This window comes from Lycorma delicatula, chromosome 2 (genome assembly GCF_047948215.1).
Source record: "Lycorma delicatula isolate Av1 chromosome 2, ASM4794821v1, whole genome shotgun sequence".
NCBI classification, from domain to species: Eukaryota; Metazoa; Arthropoda; class Insecta; order Hemiptera; family Fulgoridae; genus Lycorma; species Lycorma delicatula.
The window spans coordinates 4,063,194-4,077,203 of record NC_134456.1 but is presented as its reverse complement, the minus strand read 5'-3'; the positions used below and the strand labels follow the sequence as shown (position 1 = coordinate 4,077,203).

General features: G+C 31.5%; 1 protein-coding gene across 1 annotated transcript in view; it reads left to right on the top strand.

Annotated features, from left to right (window-relative positions):
* Nucleotides 1-14,010, top strand: part of LOC142320101 (cardioacceleratory peptide receptor-like) — a 219,007-nt gene that overhangs the window by 155,881 nt on the left and 49,116 nt on the right. Inside the window, exon 3 of the mRNA XM_075357778.1 lies at nt 13,886-13,989. Within this exon, the coding sequence (XP_075213893.1) occupies nt 13,886-13,989 (104 nt within the window). The remainder of the gene's footprint in view (nt 1-13,885; nt 13,990-14,010) is intronic.

Here is a 14,010-nt window from a genome sequence, read left to right as displayed (position 1 = left end):
GCGATAATGCGGTAACTTTGAAGACTGTGTACAAGCGGTATGACCGATTTAAAAACGGAAATGAGTTTGTTAAGACGAGCAGCGTGCGGGACGTCCAGTAACATCAAAAACAGTTGAAAATGTGCAAAAAGTGGGAACAATGGTTCGTTCAAACAGGCACGTACGAAGAAAGCAACATCTCGTACAGATCCGTTCAAAGCATTTTAACGACGTATGAAGAAAGCGACCAGAAAAATGCACCAATGGCTTCCTGCTTCACCACGATAACGCGCCGTGTCACACATCGCTTCTCATTCGCCAGTTTTTGGCCGAAAAAAGTGTTTCTGTCTGTCCACATCCGCCATACTCACCGGATTTAGCACCATGCGACTTTTGGCTCTTCCCAAAAATTAAAACTGAGTTTAAAGGAAAACGTTTTGACACCATTGCTGACATTTAGAAGGCCACGACCGAGCAGCTGAAAGCCCTTTTGAAAGAAAAGAAATGCAGAAATGCCTTCAGTCATGGAGTCAACGTTGGGATAAGTGCATTGCTAGCCAAGGACAGTACTTTGAAGGAGATTAAATCGAATTCTATGTAACCTTATTACTTTTTTTAATAAAAAATTATTCACCGTATTTTTTGATCACACTTCGTATATAGGGAAAGTTTTTTGATATCAACAACCGTTGGCTCAGGGAGTGAAAAAAATAAGGTTTTGAAGACAAAAATAAATCATATTTCCCTTAATAGGCACAGTACCGAATCAATTTAAAGTGACCGTTAGTCCTTTAAACATCATCTAAAACTTTTGTCTGACACAATTTTTGATATAACCAACCCTTACGGCAAGGGATGACCAAATATTGCTGGAATTGTAAGCTGGGGCTTGTCCTATGTTAAATATGTGAAACTTTTTTCACATGCAACCATTGTCGTATTGAGTAAATTTGAAGTTTTTCTTAACTTTAAGGTGGACAATTTATTTATCCCCTCCTTAGAACCAGTGAAGTCTATTTTTTTCTATTTTTTTTTAAAATATAATTATATTGATTATATTATATTAATAATTATTAACCTTTGATTGTAAAAAAAGTTTTAAAATAAATAATAATTCAATAATAACAATAAAAAATTTAGTAATTTTCATTTTTTTTTTTTTAAGGAAATGAAGTCTGATTCGAACCGATGTACCTTCCAAATACGAGCTAAATATTTCATTAATTAAAATTTTATTTGGCTATAACTCCGGACAAATGAAAATTAGTACCACTTATGATATATCGTTGAAAATCCCTCAATGAGGGCTTATTACTGCAGTTAAGAAAAAATTCAAAATCCAAATGTTTTTAATTTTGGGTTTTTCTGGACACTTTTGGTCAAGTCGATTGCAATAAAAAAGGGAGGTGCACAATTAGATGTTTTTGTGATCACAATGCTTCTTTTACTTCATACAAGGTTGTAAAAATCGAGATTTATAAGAAACAGTTTATTTCAATCGATCCCAAATTATTATTATTAGTAACTGGTTCCTGGTTATTGAATTCCCTGGTGTAACAATTAGATTTCGTAGATCTTGAAGGCTTAATTGGTAAATCCACCGGGTTGGTCAAATGGTTAACTCGTCATCGCAAATCAGCTGATTTAGAAGTCGAGAGTTCTAAGGTTCAAATCCTAGCCAAGGCAAGAATAACTTTTTTACGGATTTGAATAATAGATAGTAGATACCAGTGTTCTTTGGTGACTGGGATTCAATTAACCACACGTCTCAAGAACCGTCGACCTGAGACTTTAGAAGACAACACTTTATTTACGTTCATACATATCATCCTCTTAAGTAATACCTTACGGTAATTCCGAAGGCTAAACAGAAAAAAAAGATAATAACTCTGTTGTTGTTTATATTCTAATGTCGACATATTATAAAATAGAATTATAAACGAGTGTTCCGGTCTAAAGTAATAAAAAATTACATTTGCTATTTAAAAATTAAATTATCTATTGAAAAATTAAAGAAATAAAATATTATAAATATTATCTTATAATATCAAAATTTATAAAAAAAAAAAACGAATAATACATGTGTAATGGCCATTATAATAAATTATAATATGAAAAATAAAGTTTAAATTTAATATTATATTTTATTTTATTATAGTACAATACGAATAGGATAGGACAGCTTACACTTTAATATCAGCGCATCACTTTATATTTAAATGACTTGAAAATAATGACACGATTTAATAATTAAATGTTTAATATAAACGAGTTCATGGTTTTAAATTGACTTTTAATGCAGTATAATGATATGGAATCGGTTTAAAGTGATCGTTAGTCCTCTAAACACTACCTAAAATCTTTGTCTGAAACGATTTTTGATATGACCAACCCTAACGCGGCAAGGGATGACCAAAATATTGCTGGAATTGTAAGAAAATGGGCTTGTCGTTTGCTAAACATGTGAAACTTTTTTCACATGTAACCGTTCTCGTATCGAGTAAGTTTGAAGTTTTTCTTAATTTTAAGCCGGAAATCTTTTTTGTCTCCTACTTAGCACCAGTGAAATCTACCTCCGCCTTCCGGCGTGCCGAAAGGGATTTTTCTCGTTCTCTTACGCACTATTAAATCTAATACACTCAAACTAAAGCTTTCGTGAAAACTACAGCTCCATTTAAGTATTCATCAAATATTAAACTAATAATTTTGAAATGTATTGTATAATAAATATTATTATTAAAATTATAACGAATTAATTTTTTTTTTTTATTTTTATTAATCGTTAATAATATTAATTTGATTAATTATTAATTTTTAATAATTGTCTATTTATACAGACAAAATAATTAGCTTAATAAAAAATAAAATAAAACAAATTTTAGAAAAAGCTTTGGTAAAACGTATTTTCAGTAAACCTGTATGTGCTGCGATCTGTCGAGTAGAAGCGCTTCATTAAAAATAAAAATGTAAATGATACAGCAAATCAAAGCATCATGTTTTTTTTTTTTTAGAAAGAAGATTATCGTTTATATAAGTTATACCGAATAGCTATAAGGGAAAGTTTGCTAATCGGGTTAAATTTTACACGTCAAATTTTTTTCAAAACTTGATTTTTCATGAGCTCCCTATAACCAAAAATATAATTTTAGCATTGAAAGGTTCTGTAAGGATGTATTTGTAATGCTGGCCTGATTTTTTTCTTGATGTCTTCCGACTGATAAAACAGAATGATTCCACGAATAGAAATCATTATGCCAAATTTCATTCAAATCGATCTAGCCAGTAGAATTTGTCAAGTAATCGTCCAACATGCGTGCATACTTCTGCATTTATCAATGTTAAAATGAAATTTTTTTTAATGGGAGTTATGAAACGGCAGCTGAAAGCAATGGAAAACTACAGCTGCTTTTTTTCCAAGAAAATGTGGCTCTCTGCATTTTCACATAGCAGCACTAGATAGGGAATCTTGGAGAGCTGCATCAAACCAGACAAATGACTGAAGACAAAAAAAAAAAAAATGAAACATCAAGATGTGCAAATACCCCGACATATGAAATTTTATTTTATTAGCCTATTTGCCCTTAAACAGTCTTATAGCTACACAGTATAAGTATAAAGCCGTTGTGGGGGGTGGGCGGAAGGACCACCGTGGCTGCGTAGGTAGCATCTCGACATTTCGTGCAGAGGTCCCGGGTTCGAATCCTGTTCAGGCATCACATCTTTTCATACGCTACCAATTTCCATCGGGCTAATGACCGTAACTGTTAATACCCGCTCTTTGATGACAAAAAAAATAAATAAATTACTATATCGATTTATTTTATGTAACGTTTACAATTTGATTGTAAACTAATGAAAGTTGAATGGATCATTAAATTTTTAATTTAATTTCACGACATACATCTGATTTTTGAAAAGAAATTATTTTATATTTATAAAAGAACTACAACTAGAAAAATACCAATGGAAATTCAGAAAAGGAAGATCATAAATAAAACAAATCTGGAACAATCATAAGGAATAGATATACAACAAGACATAAAAACTACGTAAACGCATACGATTCAATTGTTAGGACTTCCTTATTTAATATCATAATATGGATCCCAAAACAAATACCGTTACTAAACAGACTGTTAGTAAGATCCAAAATAAAATTCATGAAAGAACCTCTCAGAAGAGCTCAAAATTAAAACAGGATTAAGTCGAGGAAATTATTTTTCAACGCTTTTTATCTATGTTCTAGAGAAAGAAAGTAAAAAGAGAATGGGAAAAGAAGATGAAAAAATTGAAACGCACAACCATATAAAATTGAGTCCAAAATTAAGGGGAATTGGATTTTAACTATCTAGCCTTTGCCAACGGTATTGCAATTTTTTTTAAGGATCTCGAAGCGGTAGCAAAACAAGTAAACGATCTAAAAGTAATCGCAGAAAAAGTAGGGCTAAAAATTTCTTATGAAAAGACGGAATTCATGAGCGAAATCTAACTTCCCCCAAGACCTTAATTATGAGATATGGAAAAATCAATCGAGTCGATAAATTTAAATGTTTGGAGAAATAATCCAGATTAATTGTTTAAATAAAGAAGCCGATCGTACAACATCAAGTAAAATTGGAATTTTTTTTTTTTGTCTTCAGTCATTTGACTGGCTTGATGCAGCTCTCCAAGATTCCCTATCTAGTGCTAGTCGTTTCATTTCAGTATACCCTCTACATCCTACATCCCTAACAATTTGTTTAACATATTCCAAACGTGGCCTGCCTACACAATTTTTCCCTTCTACCTGTCCTTCCAATATTAAAGCGACTATTCCAGGATGCCTTAGTATGTGGCCTATAAGTATGTCTCTTCTTTTAACTATATTTTTCCAAACGCTTCTTTCTTCATCTATTTGCCGCAATACCTCTTCATTTGTCACTTTATCCACCCGTCTGATTTTTAACATTCTCCTATAGCACCGCATTTCAAAAGCTTCTAATCTTTTCTTCTCAGCTACTCCGATCGTCCAAGTTTCACTTCCATATAAAGCGACACTCCAAACATACACTTTCAAAAATCTTTTCCTGACATTTAAATTAATTTTTGATGTAAACAAATTATATTTCTTACTGAAGGCTCGTTTAGCTTGTGCTATTCGGCATTTTATATCGCTCCTGCTTCGTCCATCTTTAGTAATTCTACTTCCCAAATAACAAAATTCTTCTACCTCCATAATCTTTTCTCCTCCTATTTTCACATTCAGCGGTCCATCTTTGTTATTTCTACTACATTTCATTACTTTTGTTTTGTTCTTGTTTATTTTCAAGCGATAGTTCTTGCGTAGGGCTTCATCTATGCCGTTCATTGTTTCTTCTAAATCCTTTTTACTCTCGGCTAGAATTACTATATCATCAGCAAATTGTAGCATCTTTATCTTTTCACCTTGTGAATAATTGGAATAGCGTACCAATTAACAAATGTACATTATACAACGAGCCTATAATTATAGCCATTAACGCGAAATAAGTTTCGACACGAGCTTTGGTGAGTATCGTAAACTTTGTAAGAGTGCATTAATGGCCATTATAGAGAATTGTATACCGTAAGCTAAGAAAAATTTGGATTATTGATTTAAATCAATGATAGAATATATTTTTTACGGAATACATTTTTAAAATTTAAAAAAAAACAATACATTTTTGTGGTTGTAGGTTATTATTAGTCATAAGTTTTGGTTTTTTTTAATATCCATCTGTGTTGAAGGCATTTCTTCCTCAGAATCCGATATAAATAACAAAAAGGATAAACAATGTATTTTAGAAGCTTAGTTACATGTCGGTGTACTTTCAAATTAACCTCTGCTTGCTAACTACTAAATCGAATTAAAATCAAAGTAAAAAAAAAAAAGCTGATATATTAAACAATTCTCGCTTTTGATCGGTCAGTGGTTGAAAAGAGTAAGGTTTTAAACGGTTGAACACTTATATGTTAACGGAAATCTGTTTCATAATGACCCTTATTATGAAACAGGTTCCAGCCGTGCCGGCCTCCATGACTCGAATGGTAGTGTTTCGGCCTTTCATCCGAAGGTCACGGGTTCGAATCCCGGTCAGGCATTGCATTCTCACACGCTAAAAAATTGGCATTTCATATCATCCTCTGAAGCAACACCTAACGGTAGTCCCGCAGGTAAAACAAAGGTTCCAGCCATATAATTCAAACGTTATAATACAGCCGTAGAAAAAGATATTTACAGTAAAATGAAGAAACTATATAAAAGCCAAAAATTGATATTATAATACAGTTAATACGGTACCAAACCAGAAAGCCTATAGGCATCAAAATGCATCTTCAGTTTAAAATCATGTGAAATAAATCCGATAAAAAAAGAAAGTAAGGTTTTGAGGTAATAAAATAGGTATAAATAAATGCAACTTAAGAAGTCATAAAGTTATTTACAAATACATGAAATTGAGAAAATGTCAGATTCTATCAGGAAAAGAAGAGCCAACCAAATTCTTTGGCTACCTTACGAGAATTAGATAACAGGCTTACAAAATAAATCTGCAACACATTTACAACAACAAAAAATCATTGGAAATCAATGTATGTTAATGGTTCATAAGACCTATAAAAAAAATTTAAAACAACGAAAAAGTAGTCTGTTTAGAAAGATAAGGTAAAAATAAAGTATAAAAATGAAGGACTATTGGAAGATGAGGAAAGAAAACGCTGTTGCTTCAGTTGGCCAAACTTATAAAAAAATAAAATAATAATCTGATGTTAGAGATACTTTCCAAAATGTGTTAACTATTCTTATTGGTATTAGGTGGAATTATCGATTTTAAATTATATTATTAAATAAGAATCAGGGATATTTATAATAAACTAGCTGCTTTGCCACGCTTCCCTGAGGCACAGCGAAATTTCTGAGACGTTTATCAATCGATCGTTTCTTCGATGGAGAACAATATCTCTAGGTTTGAACTGATCTCCGACTATGACAATTGCTACTTGTATGTCTATGTGTATAATTGTCTATAGTTGGAGCATTATATCTCCGGACATGTTCTCCAGCGGGCGTTTTGTCTGCGTGAATGACAATCTTGTGGGAATCTGATGGCATCATATCAATTGCCGTTTTGAACAAACGCACCAAATTGTTCCTTTCGTGAAGGAGCCTTTGTAGCTGCGAAATAATGGATCTTCTTAGCGAGGTGTGTATTCCGCAACTTGCATCGACTTCATCTCTATCATCACCGATGAAGTACATTTGAAGGAATTTACGGTCACTATCTGTGAACGGAAGCAGGGAGCCGGCTTTGTGATATATTTGCCCTTTGATTTAAAAAGTCGGCATGAATTGAGTACTCACGATTTCCGCACCAAATGACGTCATTTGGAAGCAGGAGTTATATTTCCTGATGTTCGATAGGAAATGCTTCGATTCAGCGGTAGATCCAGCAAGTAGAGTTTTCAATGGCTCTGGTGGTGCATCACGTTGAGGCGATTTGATTTTTCCGCCGGCGCAACATATTCCTTTCGTTTCATTATTAAACTTTAGGGCCTGGCAGTAGGTACAGACATGACTCATCTGGCCGATGACAACATGCCGACTTGAACTATAATCAACAGCTGGATTGTAACGGAACGCAAGACGATTGTATTGCAGATTCAGATCGGCTGTTCTTTGGGTTCGTGTTTCAGCTATCCTCATCCTGTCGCGTTCATTCCGTTGAAAACGAACCATATCTGTTGCTGCAGAACGCGACTGACGTGCTCGCAATCGTGCATTCTCAAGCCTGGCTGCTCGTCTTTCTGCCGGTTCTACGTTACGTATCTGGATGGTGCTTAGTCTGTTCCTTTCTCATACGGATGCCCGCTCTTCCTCAGTCATATTCGAAAGCCGTCTTCTTTATCCTTTTGTGCGCCGAGTGCGACGGCCCAAATTCGATATTCTGCGAGGCATTATTTTGGTTTTCACTGGAATAGAAGGAAGGGATAAGATTATAACCTCGTATGGCCCTCACAGCTCCAGGTAGAAAACCATGACAGAAAGGACAAAAAGTTTAGTAACGAAAATTTTCATTTTGAAAAGGCCAAAAAATGTATTTAAACTTTTTTCATCTATCTCTCATGTTTCTCATAGCTGCAGCTCGACAACAATGAGACATAGGGCAGACAGTATTGAAAAGTGGCTAAAAATTAATAATATTAACTAAATACATGAATTTAAATAAATAAGTAAAATATTAGTTATAGAAAATAGTTAAATAATAATTATAAAAAATTAATGTTTTTTATGACCATCTCTCATATAAAACATAACCTCTACTTACGATTTTGTGAAAGACGCGCAGCTCAATCACGACACGATCACACAAAAGTACCTCGATTAAAGTGAATATTTAACCTAACAAAGCATTTTTTGGTCATTATGTAGGGATATTATTTTCTGTGTATTTGGCTATTTCGACTTTTTTTGTTTGCATAGTCTTAAGTCTATCTAGCCTATAAGATATTTTAGCTATAAAATACAGATGTTTTAGCTGTTAAATATAATTCAAAGAAATTTGTTACTTAATCAGTTGTGATTTTGTTTGCATTGGCAACGGCCATACGGGCTCTTTGTGATTGGTCGTTGTGTTTGACAGCGTCCATTTTGCATTGATCTGATTGGTTTTCCTTTGTTTACATTTCCATCTCATTTATTAGCCTCTTTTATTAAAAAACTGTTAAAATAAAAATAGATAGATAGATTTATTAAAAATAGATGAAAACAATCTCTGATGCGGGTTATATATCGTGCTAAAATTTTTTTTATCGTGTTTTTAAAAAAATAAAATACAGATGTTTTAGCTGTTAAATATAATTCAAAGAAATTTGGTCGTTGTGTTTGACAGCGGCCATCTTGCATTGATCTGATTGGTTTTCCTTTGTTTATATTTCCAAATTAAAACTGTACAAATTAAAAATAGATAGATAGATTTACTAAAAATAGATGAAAACAATCTTTGATAAAGTTATATATCGTGCTAAAATTTGAGCTCAATCGGTGCAGAACATTTTGAGTTTTTGAAGCCGTACACAAACGAACTTAACATTTTTATATATATAGATAAATATAAATATGTATTTATTATTTACACTATTGTAGAAAAATACGCAAAAAAAGACATCAAAAGCACCCACACTCATATCATTTATATATATTTTTTGCTTTTTCTCCCTATCAACAGGTGTGTTATTCAGCTAGTCATTCTACTCCAAAATTGTTATGTCTCTTTGGATTTAAAGTAAGAAAATTTTACGTGGTATAAATGTGATCGGCTTTTATAAATAGATTGGATTATATTATTTCCTTCTCACCCAAGAATGAAAAAAAAAATCCAACATAAATAATGTCTACTGTGAAAAAAAATATATATTCCATTTAAAATAGTCGGTAACAATAATGTTGAACATTTCCAGAATTATTTTAATCTTCTAATTATGAATTTTATTTCACAAAGTTGGTCTATTTTGTTTTATTTTTTATATATAATTTTCTACTAAACGTGTTGTTAGCATGTGAAGCGCTCGTAAGTTTGTTTGTATGAAGGATCAGAGAATCGAAGGGTTTACTATGGTTTTTCTTGACCCGATCAGATAAATTTGGAAAGTTCTTTTTACATTCCTGACATGACAGCTCTACAGCTACGCTGAAAGAAGGAAAGTATGGCAATAAGCCAAAAAAAAGAAGGGGTAATATTCGTATTTACGTACGTATGTAGGTGTGCTAGCGTGTTTGAAGGGTAATAACATTTGATTGAATTAACCGATTTTGATGGTATTTTGAACAGAGACTCGTGAATATGAGACAATTAGTTGGTAAAGTTTTGGGGGTCAATATTTCCAGGTGATTTTTTCAAAGTTTTTTCAAAACTTTTCAATGATATCCCCACTTATTTAAGCTTTGCATGCTTGCATATCTTACCATTTTTTAAAAATACTTTGCCCCAAAATTCCTCCCTTCTCCAAGAATCGATAAAAATGCTATCTTTATATTTATTGCGTATTTTTTTAACCGATTTTTTTTTAATATCTTCCTAGGCATAGTAATAGTGGTGCAAGCGATTAAAAAAATTACTTTGGGGGCAATACTGTATAGGAGAGCCGGTCAAAGTTTGAAAATATTGATTTTTTTTTTACTCTTTCAAAACTGTTTTTGGTTAATTTAAAATTTTAATATTAGTGTATTTATATATATATATATAGTAGTGGAGAATTTCCGAGATAAAATATATCCAAAAACATTCTCAGTTATGCCGAGAAACATGGGTAAAGACTTGGTTGCGAAAGATCGGGTAGTTTTTTTGTTTATCCCGAACAAACAAAGACCCTCTTCCACATATATATATATATATATATATATATACATATATATATATATATATATATATATATATATATATATATACCAAGTATGATGAGCTTTATTTTAAATGGAAACTATTACCTTAAAAAATGATTCGTAGAAAATTTATGTTTAATCATGTGATTTATAGTTTAAAATACTTTCAGTGTTATGACCAATTTACTCGTAGTTTAAAGAGAAAATTAATAGGTACTTTTAAAGAAACATAGATATAAAATAAATTTCAATCAAGATGTTAGTCTATAGATAGACAACAACTAGTAATGTTTTTAGTAAATTCCATTGACAACGTTAGCATAGCTAGAAGCTTTTTGATTACACTTTAGAAACTACATAGCAAAGAGAGTAATCGAACAAATGACTTAGGAAAAAACTAACATTGTCTAGTTTTTTATGAACATTGTAAAAGAATAGAGTTTTTTAAATTTGTCTACTTAGAAAATAAATTGATTGATGAATGAAAAAAAAACAAAAAAAAATTATGTTATTTATACATACATAATTGACTATGTTAATAATTACTTCTTTTTTTCTTTATTTATTTACTTATTTACTCCATATATTACAGAATAACGTTCAGTAAGTGTGCATAACTAAATCTTTATTTCATTGATGAGAATAGAATAAGATACAACTGAAATCTAAAAATATAAAGCAAAGAAAGATAAGGTAACGATGTTGTTGAAATTTCTTGATTAATATCAAGAAATTTAGGTTTATACTAATGTATAAACCTTAAAATCGAATAATTCTTTGTAATAAAAATAAGAATTACTTGAATACCTTCATTTATAATTTTCTTATTTATTTAAAAGCTTGAAAAACACATTTTTAAAATGCCGGAAAAGAGTTGCATAACATTTCCTTGACAGATTTTTAATTCATATACGCCACTGGGTTTTAAAATATTAAGGTGGTTCAATTATAAATAAGAATTTTGTTCTGGAAAGAAGAAAAATTAACGCGCAATATTTTGGTTGCACGGGCGAAAGACTGGACTAGTAAACGTTACCCTGGCCTACCGTTGTACTGTTTGCATTGTTGGATCGGCAGGTAGCACAATTTACGTGCAAGCGGTACACGTGTCAGTTGCTCAATGCATTACAATTAAATGTTTAATTAAAGAAAATGTTATAAACCAGTGTAAATTTACACCAGACTATATGTGAGTTCGGTGGTGATGTCTTATCGAAGGCCCAAGTGTATGGGTGGTGTAATACCTTTAAGGAAGGGTTGAAAGTGAAGCTCATGTTTGACGTCTGCGTACCAATGTCACGCCCGTGGACGTTCACCTGAGCAGTTGATTCTGGATTTCAAAGTCAAGAGTTCTAAGGTCCTAGTAAAAGCAAATCCTAGTAAAAGCAATCACTTTTATACGGATTTGAATACTAGATCGTGATACCGGTGTTGTTTAGTGGTTGGGTTTCAATTAACCACACATCTCAGGAATGGTTGAACTGAGACTGTACAAGATTACACTTCATTCATACATATCATCCTCATTCTTCTCTGAAGTAATACTTTACGGTGTTTCCGAGGGCTAAAAATTAAAAAAAAAAAAAAAAAGAGAGCTGATTTTGGATAATATTTGAATCAATTTGTTAGAGACGGCAGCAGGAATTAAAATAAGTATCGGCAGCATCGAAGTAATTATTCATCACCATTTCAGATGTATTAAAATTGTCAGATGTGCACATCGCCTCCTTACCTTCGAGCAGATGCTTACACAAGAAGAGGTCTGTACGCCTCTTCTAACACTTTTTCAGGATAGAGAAAGTTTATTTAAACGTAGTTTTACAACGGTGAAATGTGGGTCCACCGCTATATCCTGAAAGTAAACGAAACTTTTCAAAAGGCTGGAAAAAGTATTCTTGGAAACTATCTTGACAAGATTTAACACTCATTTTGTCGATTTTGGTAAATAAATTATTTCTGCGGACAAATTCTCATTTAAATTTGAAACACCCTCTTATTAATAATTTAATTACTTAATCTGTAGAGTAAAACTGAAAAAAAAGATCAAAATGTTCATTAAAAAAAATATGGATTTGATTTGATTTTTTGTCGAATGACGTTTTTAACTTAAAAATTACGGTTTTTAATAAGCAATTTAATTGATAAAAGAGAACCAAAATTCTTTCTTAAAGATCTTGAGTCCCGGTTTAATTTTTTGACCAAATGACTGTTTATTATCAAAATTATACTGTATTAGAGAATAATTGTTAAAAAAAAATTAATAAAAATATTTGGGCTCCATTTGACCCAGCTGTTCGACAGCTACTTCGTATAGCATTTTTCATAACATCCATACCTTGAAGCAGATAAGTATCAGAGATTAAAAAAAACAGATTTTATTAATTTAATTTTATTTCAGATCCCAAAGGACACCCTTTTTTTAAAAACAATTTCCACATCGTCTACATTAATATTAAATGAAGCTGGAGTTTCAATCTTAAAAACTAAAGTTTACAAAAAATTGATATTTTAACAAAAAAAACTAACAGCATAAATTATAAGACAAAATTTTAATTAATTACTGAAAATTAAAAAATTACTCAAAATTATCACTGAGAAAAAGAAAAAAAGGAAATATACATCCTAATTAATTTTAAGATAACATGATATGCGTTTTTTTATCTTTTGTTGAGAATCTTGACTTTACATTATTTAACCATTTTAAATTTTCACAGATAAGGTATCCAACACTTTTCTCAATTTTATCTGTAACAATGGATATAAAATCTGTGTATAGTAAAATCTAATAATTTTTTTCAGTTATTTTCAAAATAGATAAACCGATCTCAAAAATCATATATTTCAATTTTTGTCTATTTTTTTTAATTACTCGCTGTGTATGGATCTCAGTTAAATATTTTTCGGAACAAAAATAATAACAGAACACTTAACTCTTAGGGTTGAACGATAGTTCAACCCCTTTCACTCTTCCCAAATATTTTTTTAACTTATTAAATTCTTTTTAAAATTTACTTCCACGCACATATATATATATTTCTCCAATCAGTTTTTCAACTACTTTCGAGTCTGGGTATGTGTTTATAGACAAAGATAATTACTGCTATCGGCTTGCCATACCTGATATAACTGCAGATGTAGTGCAATGTAAGCTTAAATGTACCGGTAAACATGTAGTCTGGAACAGACTCAGGTGAACCACTTCTGAAGCGTGTCGTTAATTGTAGCCCAACCATCAAAGCACACCGGTATCCACAGTCTAGCATTCAAATCCGTATAAAACTGTCATGGACCCAAACCGTAGAATTCTCGACTCCGAAAATCAGCTGTTCTTGCGATGACTTCCTAAATAATGAAATTAAAAAAAAATAATAATTAGAACCCGAAAAAAGTCCAGATAATTTAACTTACTTATTTAAATTTACCATAAATTTCATAACTTAAAATATCAAAATTTTATCAATATAATAATTCAAATTTCATCTTTTTATATATTTTTTTAATATTATCTTTTTGTTGTATATTTTGTTTCAGATCTTTGTGTTGGATTGTTAAGTGTGTTAACTGATATTATTTGGAGAAGTACTGTTGCATGGAATGCAGGAAATGCTGCGTGCAAAGTTGTCAAATTTTCACAGGTGTTTTAATTTAAAAGTTAT